The sequence below is a fragment of the Monodelphis domestica genome, chromosome 2 (genome assembly GCF_027887165.1).
Source record: "Monodelphis domestica isolate mMonDom1 chromosome 2, mMonDom1.pri, whole genome shotgun sequence".
NCBI lineage: Eukaryota > Metazoa > Chordata > Mammalia > Didelphimorphia > Didelphidae > Monodelphis > Monodelphis domestica.
The window spans coordinates 508,471,286-508,492,510 of NC_077228.1; the positions used below are offsets into that span (position 1 = coordinate 508,471,286).

Consider the following 21,225-nt stretch of genomic DNA (forward strand, 5'->3'; position numbering starts at 1 on the left):
CTTACAGTTGCACTCAATTTCAACTGCCAAATGCTTGATATATCGAGATCAAATAGATCGTGCCACTCATCTACTGTATTTCCCTCACCAAAAAAAAAAAAATTCAAAACCAAATATCTATTCATAGTCTTTGAAATTCCCACATTTCTACTGACATTCTTTGGTAATTTCCATTCTATTTTTCAACATGATTTATAGATTCACTAGTTTAAAAATGCCTAGAAATACAGTCCTCATTTGACTACATAATACCCAGTACCTGGCCTGGTTGCAATTATCTGCAGTATGTATTTTATCAAGCACATCCAACACATTAATATGGTGCTGATGCCAGTCTATTAAAGTGAAAGGTTCTCAAGAGAGATTTTTAAAGATTACAATTACATCAGTCATCCTGGGCAGTTTTCTCCAGGGTTATTACAAATTCATATTTTGCACAACATACTCCATTATGGAGCCTGAAAACAACAAGATGTCTCTACAATTAGTATTAAAAACAAAAACTCAAAGCCCAACATATTGTTGCTGTCCAATGAAATGGAATGAAATGCCATAAAGTCAGCATTTTGTTCCCCAAATTCATGTTATGAAAAATGATTTCCAAATAACAGCCAGGAGCTCCAAATCATATTGTAGTAGTTAATATCATGAGAGACTTGGGAATTATCTTGTTGGGGCTTTTTCACAGCACATATTAGGCAAGGGAACTGTGATCATCTTAAACCACAATCACTTTCTCAAACTGAGACATATCCTCTTAATAAATTAAGTAAAAACAAAATAAAATAAAAGGAAATGCTACATAATAGGGTGAATATTATCCTGCTTAACAAATGCTGAAAGTGGTAGTTATGTTCTAGCTTTCTTGCTTCTCCTGTAGAGATGTCTCTAATTCAGCAATTGGAGAGTCCTTGCTTCAGTGAGCAGAGAGATAGACACAGAGGGATTCATTCCTTTAAAAGATGGCCTCCCCTTTATGGCTCAGGTCTTTTCTTTGTTCATGTCATCAAACTGAAGGAGGGGCTAGCTTTGGCCTTTCTGATTGAAAAAAAAAAATACCTGGTTACATCTGTTCTCTGACTTAAGCTACAAGCACACACAGAGTGGTAGTGGGTTTCTTTAAGGAAGAAAAGGGCTGAAGAGAGACTTTCACCCCATCAATATCCAACTCTCAAGACTCACTCTTGGGCCTAGACAACCACAGCACATTCCGGCTAGCCTCAACAGCAATCAGCTCTCCACAAGAAGCCCAGTGAAAGGATTAATAACCCCCATAAGTCAGCAGTGAGTGCAACTCTGATCCCTAGCAAAAACACCTTCCTCACCACCCTCGGGGCAGGCTTTTGAAAGGGTATTGCTTCACAAAACCATTCGAACATACTAAGGAACAAACAGCAGAATTTCTCGGATCATTGTGACTCAGATGAGAGCCAGACAAGAAAACAGAAGGGCTAAAAATGGAATGGAGAATCAGTCCCACAGGAACAGAAGTTCTTCAAATCACAGTCTGAGGTAGTGATGGTTTCAGTGTCCCCATCTATATAGCCCCAATTTTCAGGAATTCACTTTGGCCAAATTTTCTGAGAAAAAAGTAAGTGTATTATATTAAGGATGGAGTTAGATAACAACCAGGGTCCAAAGTTGAAAATGCACAAGAAAGTATATTTTAAGAAGATGCCATAAAACCTGGTCAGGAACATGCTTTACCCCGCCTCCTCATCTGTTTTTGAGTCAGGCCTCCCCAGTCCAGTAAATGAAAGATTTCCCTCTTTGGGGAAGGTGTGGAACCTTAGGAATCTTTATCAGGTTTCAGAGCCAAGAGTGTTTCACTAGACATTTTCTCTGGACAAGCAGCATTTAGCCAAATGTCTTATCAGGAGAGAAACAAAGAGTTAGGTGGCACATAGCCACACCTGCCTTGGCTGCAGCCAGCTCTGTGCAAAAAGGGTGTTCTGTGCAAACCCAGCGCCTCAGAGGGGTGGCAGGCAGGGCATAGTGCTAGAGGGGGGAATAGTCTCGGAGTCAGGAAGGCTCAAGTTCAAGCCTTGCTTCTTACACCTTAACCAGCCAGTTAAGCTTAGGCAAGCCCCTCTTCCTCCTCTCAGGGAGCCCAAGTAACTCTCAGCCTACAAGTTACAGAAGAGTTGCTAACCTGAAGCAGTGCAGGGAATTTCTACCCCAAGAGTTCCCCACCCTGATGAAATCACAGGCCCAGACTAAAAAAATTACTCATTTAATGAATAAGCTACTGGAGTCACCTGAGGTGCAAGAGCCATCATCAGTTCCAGCGTGGAAATAAGAAGCCAGAGAGAGACACAAGGTGGGAAAACCCTAACCCTTTCCAGTCCCTCTTTCTCAAACATATTTCAAGGCAGTGTAATAGCTAATGACTAATATTTAAAGAACATCTACTCTATACCAAGCAATGGACTAAACACTTTATAAATATTCTCTTGTTTGAGCCTCATGACACCCTGGAAGGTTTCTGGTTTGTTTGTTTTACAGATGAGGAAATTAAGGCAGACAGAGATGAAGTGCCTGGCCCCGAGTCACACAGCTAGTAAGTGTCTGAGGCTGGATTTGAACTCAAGTCTCCCTAATGTCACTGTACTGCTGCCCTATAAGATAACGGGCCTTATCAATATTTAGATTCTGGCTTAAAACATGGTGAATTCAGCCCACAAGCAGTCAATAAACATTTATCAAGGACTAATATGTGCCAAGCACTGGCCTGACTGCTGGGGATACAAGGAGCAAAAGACAGTCTTTGCCCTCAAGGAACTCTTTAGCCTACTGGAATCTCATCATAAAATCCAGTTTGGTCAGTCAATCTCTAAGCATTAGGGTGCTTAGTAAGGCCAAACGACTGGGAGTCAAGGCTTGCCAACCTCGAAGATGGAGAGAAGCATGAAACGGGGGTTTTTTGCAAGCAGCTGAAGGGACCTTCACAGAAACTAACTTGATGCTAGCCACAAAATGATCCCTTCAATATAGGCACCTACTAAAAGCAATATTAACTGCTATCCTATTACTACTAAGAGGTCCCCATCCCCAAGACGCTTTCCATGTTGTTGGCAAGACAACACACAGGAGATATCTTGTGAATAAGGGCAACAACCCCCAGGGCAGAGAGAAGCATAGACTTAGAGCAAGTGGATGGGCCCTTAGAGGACAGATATCTGGCCTGCTGCCCTCATTTTACAGAGGAGGAAAGTAAGGCAGTGGGAGATTAAGGGACTTCCCCAAAGTCACTCAGTGCTCCTGTATCAGAGCAGGAATTTGAACTCCAAACTCTGACAGTGCCCTTTCTACTGTACCATAGTGCTGCCCTTGCTGAGCAGTAAGTCAACAATTGCATAACAACAGAGGTCCTCTCCAATTGTAAAGAACTTCATGAAACTGTCCAAATAGTTTGGTTTCGCTGAAGAAACTTCTGATGATCTGGAAATTCTTCTTGCCATCATATCTGAACTGTCTATTACACATTAGAATATAGCACTTTGTTCTGATTACAGTCTGAGTCAGGAACTCTAATATCCAACTGAAGTCACCTCTAAATCTCAAAAACACAGGGTATACAGGAGGTAATTTCTCTAATTGAAGACTGCAGCATAAAGCCATGCACAGAACCAAATGATTTCGACTTGGAAACAACTGGCCCAGAGCTGATGACCAACCAAAATCCTAATGACTGACCCTGGGCCATTCTGGCCTTTAAAATCACCAAGTACAGACAAAAGCAGGAAGAAATCTGAACTCCAGTCCTGGATATGTCATTAATAGGATAACTTTGGCTAAGTTGTTCAAAGCCTCAATTTCTTCATCTAAGAACAGAGTAGAGCAGATTGGTATTTTCCAAATTAATGGGGCCCACAGAATATTTGAGAGATTCAAATACTGGGGGGATCCATACATTTCTGGTGCTGGGTACATGGAGACTATAGAATATTCCCAGGATTGAAAAGTTTGAGAGAGATTTTGTTACAAAATAGAAGAAATTGAGTTTTTTCCTTTCCTTTTTTTTTTTAAAGATTCTGTCTTAGAATCAATACTAAGTATCAGTTCTGGGCAGAAGAGTGGTAAGGGCTAGGCAACTGGGTCTAAGAGATTCACCCAAGGTCATACAGCTAGGCAGTTATCTGAGGTCACATTTGAACCCAGGACTTCTTGGGCCTAGCTACTCTATCCAATGAGTCACCTACCTGCTCCTAATTAAGCTTATCTTTATATCAAGCATTTACCCACCTCTTTTAAATTCATAGAAATAACTTCGCACATAAGAGAAGAAAATGTCACTAGCATCAAAATTTCTCATGAAACATGAGGGTTCAGCGAAAAAGTATGGAAAGCTCTGGATTAAATCAATGACCTCTAAGATCCCATAACCCCATGACTCTAATAACACAGCAACTGCCTTGTACCTCCAGAAGTCACTGGATCCAAAAATGGGTTCTGCTCCAGGAGTACACTACTATTAAAAGGCATCTTTTTACTACAGTGTGCTCAAGGTTGAAAGAAAGAATAAAAGCAAGAAGAGAATGTCTACGGGTGCATGATCTTTGCTGTATCCTGTAGGCACAAATTTATCTGCATGCTGCCTCCCCCATTTGTGAGATCCTCAAGGACAGCAACTTGTTTTGTGCTTTTTCTCTGGACCTCCAGTACTTGGCACATAGTGAACACCTATTAAATACTTATTGACTGATTAAAACACAGTCCATCTTCTTTTATAGATTAGGATTACAAAATACACTGTGAATGATCATTAAAGTACATGCAGAAATATAGACCATCCTTTCCGTGAAGGAAAGATAGTGTATATGTGCAAAATCAAGATAAAATGAAATGTAATGCATATTATACATATTTCATTTTTCAAAATTATTTAAGGGTAGTGTGGCACAAAGGGCAAAATGCTGAGTTGAAGGTCAGAAGTTAGAACTGTAGCTCTCAGTGCAGTCCCTGAAAAGACTAGTCCTGGGAAAGTCATTTAAACTTCCTTGGCCTCAGTTTCTCAACTGTAAAATGAGAGGTTTGGATGGAATATTCTAAGGTCCATCTCAACTCTAAGTCCTTGATCATCTGAACTATCTCTTGGGTCTGCTACATCTACTACATTCCCCTAAATAGCAATATATGTGTGTGTGTGTGTGTGTGTGTGTGTGTGTGTGTGTGTGTGTGTGTGTACTGCACCACCTTCTGCAGATATCACAAAATCAAATAACTCCTTTTTGCATGCTTCCCCTACTTCCAATTTCTCTGCCCAGAGAGAAAGCATTAGCATCCCATCAAAGCAAACATTCCATATAATTGAAACTTATCTTTTTAAGCTTCCAAGTGTCAACTTCTAACCCTTTGTTAGACTTAGGATGTCATCAGTGGGGAGTAATCCCTTTTCTGAGCCATATCACAAACCCAGCCTTCCTAGCAGATGGAATTCTTGTCTATGGTATCACATTTTAACAAAACATTTTGAAAAGAAATTTTTTTCCAAATAAAAACTAGGTACTTCCCCCTACCATGTTTAAAAAGTATAAACAGAGGGGGCAGCTAGGTGGTTTAGTGGATTGAGACCCAGGTCTGGAGACTGGAGGTCCTGGATTCAAATGTGACCTCAGATACTTCCTACCTGTGTGGCCCTGGGCATATCATTTGTCTAGCCCTTGCAACTCTTCTGCCTTGGAACCAATACACAGTATTGATTCTAAGATGAAAGGAAAGGTTTTAAAAGAACATTAGCAGAACACCGAATATAATTCAGTTTTCTTTATAAGTTCATTAGAAACAGCTACTGTTCCATAATACAATGATACCCTCAAGGAAAATGGGGGGGGGGGGGCTCTTTGCCCCACAGTAAATTGCCTCAAGATTGGCTGTGCTTCGGTAGTTCTTATATTTGTTGTTTACATATTTTCCTATCTCTTCCTTTACAATGTCAACTATCCTATCACTTCCTGTCATGGCCCATCTCTTAGTAGTTTTCCCTTCCTTTCCATTCCTCTTCTTAACTCCCACCCTTCCCCCTTCACTTTAAACCCACCCTCACCCCACTCCCCACATCTCTTCTGAAGCTTAGTCTGCCTTGCTGGGAAACCAAGCTTGCTCTGTCTCTACAGAAAGAGTAAACATAAAAGTCATAGTGTATTGTATCCATGAGGTAGTGTTTCTATTAAGATATCATATGACCAAAAATGTGCACAATTTACAAAATTAGGAAGGAAGCATTAAAATGCTATTACTGTTAATCAGGAAATAAATGGATGAAGAAGGATTCAGGGTGAGATTCCTGCATTGTAAGATGTTAACTGTTGGGTCCCCAGTGACACTCTCATCTCCCTCTGCCCTCCCAGGCAATCAGTTGCCAAGTCTAGCAGGTGCTGCCTTAACATGTAACTGATCAGTTCCTTCCTTTCTACTATCAGCTCTTGTCCTCCAGACACTTAAAAAAAACAACACTTATTTTCTGTCTTTGAATACATACTAAATATCTGTTCCGAGGCAGAAGAGCACTAAGGACTAGGCAATTGGGGTGAAGTGCCTTGCCCACAGTCCCACAAGTAGGAAATGCCTGGGGCCACATTTGAACTCAGGACCTCTCATCTCCAGGTCTGGATCTCTACACTGAGCCATTAAGCTGCCCTACCCTCACACTCTTCTTAAATGATACAATCAATCACACAGTCCCACCTCCAATTCATCCAATACACTCAAACTTCGTATCAGATCCCTCTGAGCATACTGATTCACCCCTACACAAAAATATTCAGGGGCTCCCCAATGGCACAGAATAAAATTAAAACTCTAACCATGCATTAGTGGTTCCCTACTTGCCCGTCCAGACTTTTCTCCTACTATTTCCCCACGTAAACCCTTCACTTGGGCCAAATTTGTCTGACCCTGCCAGCAAGCATTACATGTAGGATACCTCCCCTCCTGCCTGTCTTCAAACTGCATTGAGCAAGTCTGAGGAACCATTTTTCCAACAGCATGTGTTCACATCATGTCTCTGTGTCTCATTCTGGTAATTCTTGCACTGTTTCAAACTGTTTTCATTATTATTGGATCTGCTTTAGTGATCTGTGATCAGAGATTGTTGATGTTACTATTGTTTTGGGGCGCAAGGAATCGAGCCCATACAGGAGGCAGAACTTAATTAAATGTGTACGTTCTGACTACTCCAGCTCCCCCTCCCTCTCCTGAGACACAACAATATTGAAATTAGGCCAGGTGATAATGTGACAATAACCTCCAAGTGTTCAAATGAAAGGAAGAATTAATCAACCTGACAAACTTCATTGCTGTCATATTTTAAGAAATTGTCACAACCGCTCCACCCGTCAACAGCCACCTCCTTAAGTCAGCAGTCATCAACCTGGGGGTAAGACCCTCCACCAGCAAAAAGATGAGGGTTCAGATGATGATTAGCTTCTTTTGAGCAATAAACTCTTTAAAAATCAAGATATGTACATTGTTTTTTAGACATAATACTATTGCACACTTAATAGAATACAGTAAAATGCAAACATAATTTCTCTATACAGAGAAACCAAAAAATTCCTGTGACATATTTTATTTCAATACTTGCTATATTGTGGTAGTCTAAAACTGAACCAGAAGTGACCCTGAGGTATGCCTGTATTGGATTTGTAATCAAAGGACTTGGGTTCAAATCCGGACTTTGCCACTTAACTACTTGTATGACACTTTGGGCAAGTTAAAACTCTCTGGATCTCAGGACTCCTCACCTGCAAAAGGATCAATTTGATGATGTCTGAGGTCTTCCCCTCTCTTCTGAGGTTCTAAATCAACAACAAGCGTTGGGTACAGTATCTAGTGAAGGCAGCTGGGTAACTCAGTGTATGGAGCTCCAAGCTTCAAGTCAGGAAGACCTGAGTTCAAATCTAGCTCCAGACACTTACTAGCTGTGTAATTCTGGGCAAGTCACTTAACCTCTATTTGCCTTAATCCACTGGAGAAGGAAATGGCAAACCACTCCAGTATCTTTGCTAAGAAAACCCCACAGACAGGATGGTATGTTATGTATGGTCCACAGGGTCATTAAGAGTGGGATGCTAATCAACAGCAATAGTATCTAATACAGTATCTGTTACCTATTAAGTTCAATAAAGGTTTACTGAATGTTGAAAAAAGTGCTGCAAAATTGCATGTAAAGTTTCTACGAGACAGTTTTAACATACAGTAGAGACATAAATGAGACAATTCATCTAAATAAAATGATTTGAACTTTCAGGATCAAAGCATAGTATTCTTTCTTTCACATTTTAAAGACCTTTCAAGCCAACTGTTCCATGCAGCAAAAAAATCTCAAAGCTAAATATATACAGGATAAATTAACAGTGTGGCAAAAAGGACCACAAACGTCTTTCCCTAATAAACTTTGAAAGAAGGAGAATTTGAAGATAATTTAAAGGCACAGGTAACAGCAGGCTCACAATATAAAGGAGGCCCACTGCATCTGCCCTTCAGGTAATTAAAACCAAAAGTCTACATGGCATAAAAAAATATTCACAGACCTAAAAAAACAGATTAGCCCAATAGATCTGGTCATTTGGCCATCAGATAAGATGAACAGGTTAGCATCCATGAGACATTTTATGCATACTCATTTAATTAAAAAGGATAGATGCAATGTGCTACACTCCTTAATAAATATGTATCATTATAAAGTAAATATAGCCTTCTCTACTACAACTCTACAGAGCCCAAGTAAAAATGACAATTTTTCCTAACTCATCACTTGATGCTATCAATTAAGTTAGCTGCTGATTTAGGGCATTTTAAAAAAAAAGATTTTCAGGGTTTGTGGCTATTATATTATTTGTAGGGCTATCGTAGTAATAAACAACATTTATAAAATGTTTCAAGGTCCACAGAGTTCTTTACGTACATTGTCTTGGTTGAGTCTCTAACAAGACTACAAGGTAAGTATGTGTCAGGTATTATTACCCTCTTTTTACAGATTAGGAAACTGAGGTTAAATGGGGTTAAGTGACTCATCTGCGGTGATGTAGCTAGCAAGGGATTTGAACCCAGATCTTAGTGGACTCTGAGATCAGCCTTCCTTCCACTGTATGACAAGGCCTCCGCACTCATCCTTCATAAGACAAGCTTTTGCAAAATATATGGCCAAAGTCCACTGTGGAAACAGCCGCTTTTCCCAGAGTTTGATAGTGTAATGTATTAAATATCTTGTTCTTGCTTGATCACATGGATCGATGGGGATTTGATTGGGGATGAAGACTCTAAACGATCACCCTAATGCAAATATTAATAACATGGAAATAGGTCTTAATCAATGACACAAAGAAATTATGCGTTGGCTACAGAAGGGGGGTGGGAGGAGGGAAGGGAAAGAACATAAATCATGTAACCATGGAAAATATTCTAAATTGATTAATTTAATAAAATTTTTCAAAGAAAAAAAAGAATTTTGTTGTATACAACTTGAAGGGAGGTAGGGGAACCCACCTCAAGAACCATAGGCAAGAATAAAAATCATTTCTCATTCCTACTTTGCTTGCCTGCAGAGGCTATAAAAATTCTTCACAGCCCTGAAATGCAAGAATAAGGCTAATAATTGAGTCACAAAAGCTCAGTGTTAGAAGACACTTTACAAGTCCTCAGGTCCAGACTCCCTCCTAAGGCAAGAAGCTCTTCAATGCTATCTCTGACAGGTAGTTATCCAGTCTCTGCTTGAATATTTACAGAGATGGGAAGCTCAGTATTTTAATATCATTCTACAGTTGGACAGCTCTTACTGTTAGGAAGTTCTTCCTTGCATCATGCCTGGAGCTTCCACCCCCTGGTCCAAGGCTCTGTCATCAGGAAGAACAAAATGTAATCCAATCACCAAAGAACAGTCATCTTCTAGATGAGGACACTAGTCAGTGTGGTCACGCTCCACGACACAAAATGACTCATATCATAGAATGATATGCAATCAACAACCCAAATCCAGAAAACTCTACTGAAGTTAAACAAAGTGGTTATCCTCTTTGGGATAACCAAGCTCATCCCTCTCTCTTTTGGATGGAAGTCCCATAACTACTAATAGCACTCAGATGTTTATACATTAAAAGATGGAACAATTTTTATTGATTGCCATTGTCCAACTTGGGAACACCAAATTCACCCCCCCCTTAAGAATATTGATAATTGGAAAAAAGAATTATTTTTAAAAGAATTATTGTAGCACTGTACAAAATTGAGGAAAACGCACATAATAGTTTATTATTTTCCAAGCAAGCTAATTCGTTTATTAACTAGAACGAATTTTTCAGCTCCCAGTGTCAGTGGTTCATAAAAGGACCTGCCTGGCTTCCCTACCCTTTTAATGCAAATCCACTTGCTATTCTCAAAATGAATTTTATCCGAAACAACACCCAGAGAGATGAATGGGATGAGAAAAAAGGCAATTAAAAAAAAAAAAGTCAGCCCGAGCGAGGAGGCTATTGGCTAGTTCCAGTCAAGAAGATGCTGGACATGCACCGGTCAAGCAGACCCTCCCCGCCGCTGCACCACCCGGGGAGGAGGAGGAGAAGGAGATGGAAGGGTCGGTGTTGGCATGTCTAAGGGATGCCTGTGCCCCAGTCCTTGAGGAGACAGGGTCCGAGCGGACTAAGGGGGTCTCCGCGGCATTCTCCAGTGAGGGGGCGCTAGGACCTGGCTCACCGCCCGTTGGGGGGCGGCGGCGGCGGGGAGGGTTGGGGGCGGAGGGGATTCCGGGGCGGGGAGGGGCGGGGGCCTGGCGGCCGCAGCTGCCGCCCCCCCTCCCCCCCCGCAGGGGCAGCTCCGTGCCAGGGCCTGGGAAGCCGCGTGGCGCGTGCGCAGTAGCGCTCGGCGGGACCCGCTGGGGCTCGGAGGCGGCGGCGGAGCCGCAGTGACAGGAGCGGCGCCGGGACTCACCGAGGCGCAGGGGCTGGAGGTGGTGCTGGGGGTGGGCGAGCGCTGGACCGTAACCAAAGCCATCTAGGTGCTGCTGGGCTGCTCGGCGCGGGGCATTCTCTTCCTGGTGGCAGGGGCGGGCCGGCGGCCGGCGGGGGTCCCGGGACCGGGGCGGGCCGTAGGGCCGGGGGAGGAGCAGGACGAGGCCGAGGCCCGCGGCTCCGCGCCCTGCGCTGGACTCTCGCACACTGACGCGCGGGCGGGCCGGCAGGCGGGCGGGCGGTTCGGCAGCGGCCGGGCACAATGAGCGCGCCCAGTGCGCAGGCGCCACCTGTCAGCAACCGCCTCTCCCGCGGCTCGCGCGCGCCGCCGTCTTAACCCGTGAGCTGCCGGTCTGCAGCGAGCCAGCGAGCGAGGCGGCGCTAAAGGAGCAGCGCTGAGCGAGGCGGCGCTAAAAGAGGCAGCCAGCCTGCGAGCGTGCGTGCCCCCGCCCCCCCCCTCCCCGAGCATTCAATCTGACTAGTCCTAAGGGATGGGGGGGAGCTGCAGGGACAGTGCGATCTAGATTCAAATCCCACCTCCATCTCTGACACCCCTTCCTGGGCTTCTTTCTCTCTACCTAAGGGACTTCACCAACCTGACCTCAGTTTCCTCCTCTGTAAAATGAAAGGGAGTGAACTAGATGTCCTTTGAGGTCCCTTACTGATCTGGACCAATGAGCCTAAGGACCTCTACTGACTTGGCCTCAGTTTCCTCATCTGCAAAATGATGAGGACAGGGGCTAAATGTCCCCTGAGGTCCCTTTCAGCTCTAAAGCAGTGGATCCATGGGCATATTAAATGCCCAGAAGAAATCGAGACATTGAATTCTCCACTGGAAAATTCACCAGGCTCGGGAGTTGGGAGGAGCTGAGTTCCGATTCTGACTCCGTCACTACTTCTAGATGGGACTTTGGGCAAGTCACTTTCCCTCTCTAGACATCAATGTCCTCATCTGTAAAATATTAAAAATGAGGATGTGTGTGTGAACTAGATTGCCCCTGCCGGCTTTGAATCCTTGAGAATCTTACTAGGGTGCCTATCTTAATAGTCTTTATCTTCCTACCTAAGACTTTCCCCCCACTTAACTGACTGCCCCTTCCTTGTCACCTTTCCATTCATTCCAAAATTTTGTCTATTTCACTCCTAATCATTTCTCCAGAACATCTCCTTCCTTGACTCCAATCGCCTTAGTCCAGGCTCTCATCATTTCAACTTTGGATTTTTCCGGTGGCTTCCTAATTGGTCTCCCTGAGTCCAGGCTCTCCCTTCTCCAACCCATCCTTTCAGCAGCTGCCCAACTGGTAGTCCTTAGATCAGGGCTGATCCTGTTGTTTTTCTGCTCAGAAATCGTCAGCTTCTGCTCCTTGTTTTTAAGATGCTTCTCCACATTTAAAGCCCTTCATAATTTGGCTCTCTATTTTCCCAGACTGGTTATGTATTATTCCCCCTTGTAAACTCTTTTAAATTCTAGTGAAATTGGCCTACATGTTTTTCCCCATACATGGCATTCCATCATCCTGTTTATTTAAAGGCATTCCCCCATGTCTTTTCCAGAAGGATCTCTTTCCTTGCCTCTTTTTTTTTTTAAACCCTTACCTTAGTAACAGCTCTAAGACAGAAGGGCAAAGGTTAGGCAAACTGGGTTAAGTGATTTGCCCAGGGTTATACAGCTAGGAAGTGAAGTCAAATTTGAACCCAGGACCTCAAGTCTCCTACTTCCACCTCCTCTGTTAACCCCTAATTCAATTCAAATGATAATTCAAGGGCCTTCTTCAAAAGACTTTTCCTGGATTCCCCAAAATGTAGCACCCCCATCAAAGTACAAATGTTTTACTAGCCTTCTTTTACTATCTGTGAGCATACTATAAGTTCACTGAAGGCAGGTACTTTTTTTAATTCCCAGTGGCTAACACAGTGTCTTTTGAACACAGAAAGTGCTTAATAAATTTTTGTTGATTGATTTTCCCAGGAGTCTGGGAGAAAAATCTGTGACCTGGATGACAATCTGTTAGTTATTTGCTCCCAGCCTTCTTTTCCCTGGGAACTTAAGACTTTTTTTTATTTTTATTTTTTTAATCCAGAAAAGTTGTAGTGGATTTTAAATGTTAGAAAATGTATTGCCTCCTTACTACTTTCAGGTTCCCCTATTCCTTGTTTCCTCCACCGGGTCCCTGACACAGAGGCTGAGGGAACCCAGGAGAAAGAGAAGAAGGGTGTGGTTAGAGGCAGTTTAAGGGCACAGATTGCTGGTCCTGCCCCACCTCCCATTCCTTTCTGTTGTCCAGAAAATCTGAGAGACAACAGAATCTTCCTCTTGTATTTTTCTCTCCCTCTTCGCTCTTTAGTTTTCATTATTTCTGGAAAGAGAAATGTGAAAGCAGACATTTCTTTGGAGAGTTTATTCATTTTTCCACAGACCCCCAAACAAAAGGACAAATGTCATAGACTATGGTGATTTAAAACAAAAATACAGTAATTAGTACTGACAGATAAACCTTCTAGTAAAGATCAGAATTGGGAGAGAAAATTCAAAGTTGTAGAAGGAACTTGAGATTTGGAATCAAAGAATAAGGGTTCAAATCCCAGGTCAACAATTTATTCCCTTTGTGGCCTTGGGCAAGTTATTTAACCTTTCTACTCAATTTCTTCATCTGTAAAATGAGAGAGTTAAACTACTTTAAGGATTCTTAATCTTGGGTGAACTTATTTTTAAAATATTTAAAATATAAAACTATACTTCAATAGGATCGGTTTGCTTTATAATCCTGTGTCTTTTTTTGCCTTTAAAAAATTACACTAAGAAGGGCTCCATACAGGATTCACTGGCCAAATAGATTGCCAACTGGCCTAGATGGCCCATCCCTAAGATTTCTTTCAGCCCTTGAACATATGCTGACGTGCTCAGTTTGAGGGAATGTTGTGGCGAATATTTCCATAAATATCAAAGTAGAGAAATCTCATGGAGACCCAGGGAGTCATCAAAACCTACCTCTTCTTGTTTGTCACTCAACACACTTGGATCTCCTGCCTCCTTTTAAATTGATAGGGCTGTCAGGCTGCTGACTGCCTAAGTGCTAGGAGAACCCTCTGTGCTGGGTCTTTGTACTGTCTCTGGTGCCCTGTGGTTGAAATAATTAGCAGGGAGGCGACTTCTAGAATGAGGCACACAGGGTCGCTCTACAGTAGGGAACTATTGTGGAGAAGCCAAGATTGTTCTGAAGGGTTTTGCCCCCTGGTGGTGGACAATGGAGCCTGAGAACAAGTCATTCAAACTAAGGGCTCCAGTTCTCAGATAAGTGTTCCTGAAATGTTTTTCAGGGAGCTACCTAGCAGGCAGGGCAAGTGAAGGCAAAGCTCCTGGGTAGAGAACCTTGAATAAATGCCTTAGAGGTTGGGGAGGGGACCTTATACTTGAGGGAGAGTTAGCCAAGAAATGTACACAGCAGGAAGTCATGTGAACTTAGAAATAGATGTGATTTGTAAAGCGATTAATCTTAATGAGAAAAGCAACAACTTTGCAGTTTAGAGTTATTTATTTATTCCTTTAGGTATAGATATCGAGTCTTAGATTTAGATCTGATCAATAGATACTTTTGGCTGGTGAAAAACTGATTCCTTTCTTTGGAGTTTAACATTTTATCAGTGATTTAGATGAATGTATAAATAGCTCATATACTGAGTTTGCAGATGAAACAAACTTGGGAAGTATTGCCAAGGGTCAGCGGGTGGTGGAAACTTCAAAAAGCTTATGAGGCTAGAGCTAGAATCAACCAAATCTAATAAGATAGGATATAATCAGAATAAATGTTAAGTTTCACACATGGGTTCAAAAAGTCAACTGCAAAAAAATGCCAGAAGAGGGGGGCTCAAACAACCCACAGTTCTTACAAAAAAGATTTGGGGGATATGAGAGTCAAAAAAGCTAAGTCAAAGCCTGGAGTCCAAAATGAAGGAGGCAACAGCCCTACTGTGTTGTCCTGATTCTTAGGCAGAAGGTAAGGGTTTAAAAAAAAAAAAGGAAAAGAGCAGCTTAAGAGTATCCCATGATGAGAGTTCTGGATACTGAGAGTACCAGGGAGATGCTGAGTACCAAATCTGAAGTAATCTTGAGATCTCTGGTTGTGAACTTGCTTTGGGGGAAGCATGATGTTTAAGGCATGGAAATTAAGCAGAGCAGCTAGTGGGAAATGAAGATTTAATCTCTTCTTTTCAGTATTGCTGCTTAAATAAAATACAAACTGCTTAGTGTGGCCAATCTACTCTCCTAATATTATTTCCTCTTACTCCCTTTCACACTATGTTCTAGACAAACTGGGCTACTATTTCCTCAATTCTACTTGCTTTCTTCTTCCTCTATGAATTTACACAATTCCCGATACCAAAAATTCACTCTTTCTTTGGTGTCTTTTATCATAGGAGCATAGATTTTGAGCTGGAAGAGATGTCAAAGGCAATATAGTCTGACCCCTTTATTCTACAGGTGAAGAAACGGAGACCCAGGAAAGCTAGATGATATGGTGATATGAGAACTAAGAGGAGACTTCACATGTATACACCTAAATCCAACGTAAGGAAAGATGGGAGCAAAAAAGAGATCTAGGCAAAGTCCTCTAGGAAATTTTGAAGAGGAAAGGAGAGCACTCTAAGAAGAATCCGGTAAGGTTCGATGGGAGAGTTGGCACCTGAGCTGAACTTTAAAGGAATAGAAAACTGATGAGATTGTGGAAAGAGAGCTGACTCTGGATTTAGAGGCCTTGACCTCAAATCCCACTTCCACTTTCCTTTCAGTCTTTCCTAAATCTTCTGTAATCTGACTTTTTGATGTCATCACTAAACAGAAACTGCTTTCTCCAAGTTCCTGGAAATCTCATAATATCCTGATGGCCTTTTCTCAATCCTCTTCTTTCTTGACCTCTCTGCAGCATTTGGCACTGTTGATCACTTCTTTCTAGCTATTCTCTTGGAGACACTGCTCTCTCTTGGTTGTCTTCCTGTCTTCCTCTCTAACTGTCCCTTTCCATTCCCCTTTGCTGGATCTTTATCCATGTCACATCCCCTTACTGGAGAGGGGGGTACCCCAAGGCTGTGTCCTAGGCCTTCTCTTTTCTCTAGTCTAGATTATGTCAGTGATCTCATCTCCCATGGGTTCAATTATGCAAATTCAAGTGATTCTCAGAGCTATTTATCTCTCCCTAATCTCTTCCCTGAACTTCAGTTCTTTGCTACCATCTGCCTATTAAATATTTCAAAATGGATGTCCTGTAGGCATCTGAAATGAAACACATGCAAAATTGAACTTGCCTTTTCCTATGAACCTTCCACTCTTCTAACAGTCTTTATTATGATTGAAGGCATCAACATTGTTCCAATCAATCCAGCCAATCAAGTTCTCAATCTGGGTGTCAATCTCAACTCCTCACTCTCACAGCACATATCCAGGCAGTTATGAATGCTTGTCATTTTAATTTCCACAATATCTCTTGAATACAGGGCAGGTAGGTGATACAGTGGCTAGAGTGCTGGATCTGAAGTTAGGAAGACTGATCATCTTGAGTTCAAATCAGGTCCCAGACATTTACTAGCTGTGAGTCTCTGAAAAAGTCACTTGACCCTGTTTGTCCCAATTCATCTGTAAAATGAGATGGAAAAGGAAATAACAAACTACTCTAGTATCTTTGCCAAGAAATCCCCTTTAACAGTCATGAAGGGTTGGACATGACTGAAAACAACTGAATAACAACAGCAACATCCTCTTCAGACCCTCATTATCTGTGATCCACGGATTACTGCTAACCTAGTTTAGCCCATCTGCCTAGATAGTTTGCCAGGGAGTGGTGGCTTGGTTTCTGCACATGCTATAGCTTCTTGGAGCCACGGGTGGCACTTAAGTGCCACGTGGACACCAAAGGCAGATGAGCAGCCCTGAAAAGGACTCTAAGCCCTCACTCTGGAGATGCTAGTACTCCTATAACTGAGAAGGGTCTCTACCCCATATATCTACCCTCTGTGAAAAGGGCAGGTGAGAATGATTTGTTCCAAAGGCTATGAAGGCAGCTGAAGCACCTAAACTTGATCAGACAGTGAAGATGCCAAGGTCATACATTACATCCCTTTGCCCTGCCACTGAATTCCTATGACTCTGGAAGAGATCCTGCAGCTGATGACTTTGTACAACTCTGCCTCACTTAAATCCAATTCACACACAAGTCAAGATGTCACTCCATAATGTCATTGATTCTCTTTGAAAATGAAGAATAAAAATCTTCTTACCTAAACTCTTAATTAGTCTCCCTAGCTTAAATCTCTCCTCACTACAATCCATTCTTGACCCAAAAGGTTTTGATCTCCCTACCTGCATCCAGAAGATTCCATTGTGCAGCCTAAACTAGATTAAAGTGTGATTGGGAAATATTTAACAAAGTAAAAATACAATATAACATAGATAATGCCAATTTGTGGTTTTCTGTATGACCATGAGGGATCCATTTCTATTTGAGTTTAACATCACTGCTCTATTCTTCTGTAAGTTATTTTCCTAAAGCTAGGACTGATCATGTTAAAATCCAGTGGCAGGATCAGAGATAAATTTCTCTGTTTGATTTTTTGAAGTTCTTTGCAAACTGACCCCTTCTTACATTTTATTCCTTTCCATAGATTTTTCCCTTGATGTGAAAATATAGACCCAGCTGTTCCTTACCATGACACTCCATCTATGGTCTCCCTGCCTTTTTACTGGCTGTCCTTTTTGCTTGGAATGCCCTCCCTCCCTCCTCTCTGAATCCCTGGCTTCTTTCAAGGCTCAGCTCAAATACCTTTTGCAGGAGGTCTTCCTGATTCCCTAACTTTTAGTACCTTTATCCACAAGCTGCCTTTCATTGATTGGATTTATTTTAAATGTGCCTAATTACTTCTGTGCCATCTTCTCTTAAATGCTATCTCCAAGAAGGCAGAGACACTTTCTTGTCCTCCTTATTCTCAGCACTTAGAAGGGTAAGTAATTAAGCATTCACAAATATTAAGTATCTATTATGTGCCAAGCACTTTACAAATATTATCATTTAGTTCTCACCACAACCCTGGAAGGTGGAGGCTATTATCCCCATTTTACAGTTGAGGAAACTGAGGCAAACAGACCAAGTGAATAAATAGTTTAAAAGCAAGGAAAGGTACTCCTTCATTGATAATTCTTGAGCTAAATCCTTCTTTTTATAGCAATTGATCAACTTTTATTAAAAGTTTGCAGTCTATAGAGTACCACAGTTTATACTATACTCTGAGGTTTGAGAAAAGAATCATGATTAGTGCCCTTATCATTTAGCTCAGGAAAATTAAATTCACTCCTGAAAAGATCTTGGTGCAATTACAAAAGAAGGAAACAAACATTAAGTACCTACTATGTGCCAAATACTTTATGAACATTCATCATTTGATTCTGACAACAACCCTGGTAGGGAGGGACTATTATCTTCATTTTATAGTTGAGGGAAACTGAGGCAGATAGAGGTTAAGTGACTTGCCCAAGGTCATACAGTTAGTAAATGAGATCTGATTTGAACTCAGGTCTTCCTAACTCTAGGCCCAGGGTTCTATGCATTGTACTATCCCTCCTGCCTCTAGCAATATATCAACTGAAAATAAATGTATTATTCAAACTAGTTAAGAGTTCATCAAGAAAATGTATATTGAAAGAATCATTAGAACATAGTGAAGTTATAGACTTACACTTTTTCTTGGATTTAAATAATCATTTGCTACCTCTCTATTAAAACATCAAAGTTGGAGACTGGCCTGTGCCACGGTTAGAAAACATATGTTTGATAGCAAGAATGTTCAAGTCCCGGGCTTCAAACAGCCGTTCACTTGTCTTGTAGGTCCATTAAAGATTACATTAATCACATTCCATGGATACGGAAAATGTCATCAACAGCACACGGTCATTAATTACCCCATGGGAATTTGTCCTTAAATACCGTGGGTTATGATTGCTAATTAGTATTTTTTCCCACATCCATAAGCATATATTGGACCCTTGTTTGTACAAGTGTGTTAAATACAATCCCTGCCCTCCAAGAACTAACACTTCCAAGCAGACACCAGCAGGACAGAATAACTCCAGAAGCGAATACTGACAAACAGAGAATTATACGCCCAAGAGATGATGTCACAACTCCGAGAGCCAGACTCATGAATAATAGATTGTCAATCCCTAGAGAACAGACACCATCTTTATTTGAATCCATTTGTAAGGCGTCCCCAATAGTACACGAGCAGAAAGACATGTAATCAATATTATACGTGATAATGATAAAATACTCAGTGCAGGCTTTCTTGTTTGCCCGTTTGGTGTCTGAGAGTTTATGTAGGTCCTTCAAACAATAAAAGGAAGTGACTTTACAAAGTGGAGGGAGTAGGTACTTCAAAGGTAGGGAAGAGTATTATTAGTCACTGGAAAGTTAGGGGGGAAATAGTTTGAAGATAGAATTTTTTTAATTGTGGAATAAAATAACCTCCAAAGGCACCACCTCCTGCTTACTCAAATGAATACACGCACTTCTGTTGAAACAAAGAAGCAGGAATAAAGTAGTAATTTGTACCTAAATGGCCTTAAACCAAGAGACATTCCATAGAAAGCTTCCAGAAGACAGAAACCACGTCTATACTATACACAGTGCCTTGCCCAATAAATGCCTTCTTGCGGATGATAGCGATAATAATGACCTCTGGCTGTGTCTAGAAAATGAAGTGGGATTTAGCAATGGTTTGCTTCAGTTCAGAAAAACAAATAATTCAGGTGTTCCCTGCACCAAGGTGGTTTCCACAAAAGCCACCAAAACTCCTTCCATGTTGTTCAGCTGTGTCCGACTCTTTGTGACCCCATTTTGGGTTTTCTTGGCAAAGGCCAGCTCATTTTCCAGATGAGGAACTGTGACAAACAGGGCTAAGCATATTGCTCAAAATCACACAGCTAGTAAGTGTCTGAGGCCAGATTTGAACTCGGGAAGACGAGTCTTCCTGACTCAGGGCTGGGCGCTCTTATCTACCACACACGTCATTGTCCCAAACTTTAGGCTCTGAATTACTTATCTGACTGTCTAGCAATAGTGATCCTTTAAGAAAATTCTAAATATAGCAACAACAAATAAAATAGACCTTTCCAGTTACATAGTAGAAGAGATAAAGAGGTTTGTCCATGGATAGGAAGAATCAGCTCTAAGGCAGAAGAGTGGTAAGGGCTGGGTGCCTGGGGTTCTATGACTGGCCCAGGACACAAGGCCCCTAGAAATATGTATTTAATATAAAGGCTTATTCTTTGCAATGCATTGTTTGTCTTTCGAAGCACCAGTTGAGCTTCTTGTAAATAAAATGACTTACAATAGTATGAAAAGATTCCTACCTGCTACCATTCTTGGATTATCTCTAAGGAGGTGAGCAGAGGCAAAGGAGAGCCGAATCTGATGTTTCAGAATATTGGGGTGGGATATTGATCTAAATACTTTTCTCTAGTCTAGAAAACGAGTTTTTCTTCTTTAAATGCTGCCAATGATGCTTTTTTTTCTCCCCCTAGAGTCCAAAGGGTCACCTCTTCTCTGCAGACAAGATGAGTAAGCCACTTTCCAAAGAGAAGTCCTCCATCCCTCAAAATTTAAAAGATCCAGCGGAGCCTGGCCCATCTCCTAAGGTTTATGGCCTAAATAATTTTCTGAATATGTGGGAGGATGTGAAGTTCAGAGTTCTCCCATTGGGACATTTCAGTGTCACAGTCTGTCCCTAATCTACTTCCTTTTCTCACTGGACTGTTTTGCTTCAGACTTATTGACTGAAATGTTGATAACCTGAGTTTGACTGTTGTCTGAATTGCTACCATCTAGCAATGTGCTCCTTTTTAATTGGCTGCCCATAGATGGGTAGGAACCCTTTTAGTATCTGGACTCATTGGTTGAGTTGATTTTGCATCCTTTTCTTACCTATACATGTTAAAAATGTCAATAGACATTTTTATTCTAGAACCATTCGGTTTAATTCAACAGACATTCAGTTTGGCACTGGGAGAGATTCCAAGATAAAAGTGGAACATTAGTTTAACTTCAAAGTCCTGTTTGGAAGACAATTGCTATTACTGTGCCCATTTCAGGGATGTTCAAAAAAGAGGCTCAGAAGTGGGGCATGACATATTCCAAAATCCAAACAGAGCAGGTTGAGGTCAGAGCTAAAATGAATAGTCTGGTGAGATTAAGCTAGGGAGTAGAGTGAGTTCATCTATAACCATTTATTAAGCACT

General features: G+C 41.6%; 2 protein-coding genes across 7 annotated transcripts in view; one reads left to right on the top strand and one right to left on the bottom strand.

Moving 5' to 3' along the window:
* SSH2 (slingshot protein phosphatase 2) overlaps window positions 1–11,068 on the bottom strand; it is a 264,955-nt gene extending 253,887 nt beyond the window's left edge. For 2 of the 4 annotated variants that reach the window (XM_056819582.1, XM_007485720.3), the window contains exon 1: window positions 10,927–11,068. In XM_056819582.1, the coding sequence (XP_056675560.1) occupies window positions 10,927–10,989 (63 nt within the window). In that variant the 5' untranslated portion in view covers window positions 10,990–11,068. The remainder of the gene's footprint in view (window positions 1–10,926) is intronic. The other 2 variants (XM_007485719.3, XM_007485718.3) reach the window with 1 other exon arrangement.
* Window positions 10,820–21,225, top strand: part of EFCAB5 (EF-hand calcium binding domain 5) — a 146,016-nt gene continuing 135,610 nt past the window's right edge. The window contains exons 1-3 of one of the 3 annotated variants that reach the window (XM_056819579.1): window positions 10,820–10,945; window positions 15,427–15,602; window positions 20,512–20,625. In XM_056819579.1, coding sequence (XP_056675557.1) covers window positions 20,545–20,625 — 81 coding nt within the window. In that variant the 5' untranslated portion in view covers window positions 10,820–10,945; window positions 15,427–15,602; window positions 20,512–20,544. Of the gene's footprint in view, window positions 10,994–11,245; window positions 11,383–15,426; window positions 15,603–20,511; window positions 20,626–21,225 lie in introns of those variants that run through there. The other 2 variants (XM_056819578.1, XM_056819580.1) reach the window with 2 other exon arrangements.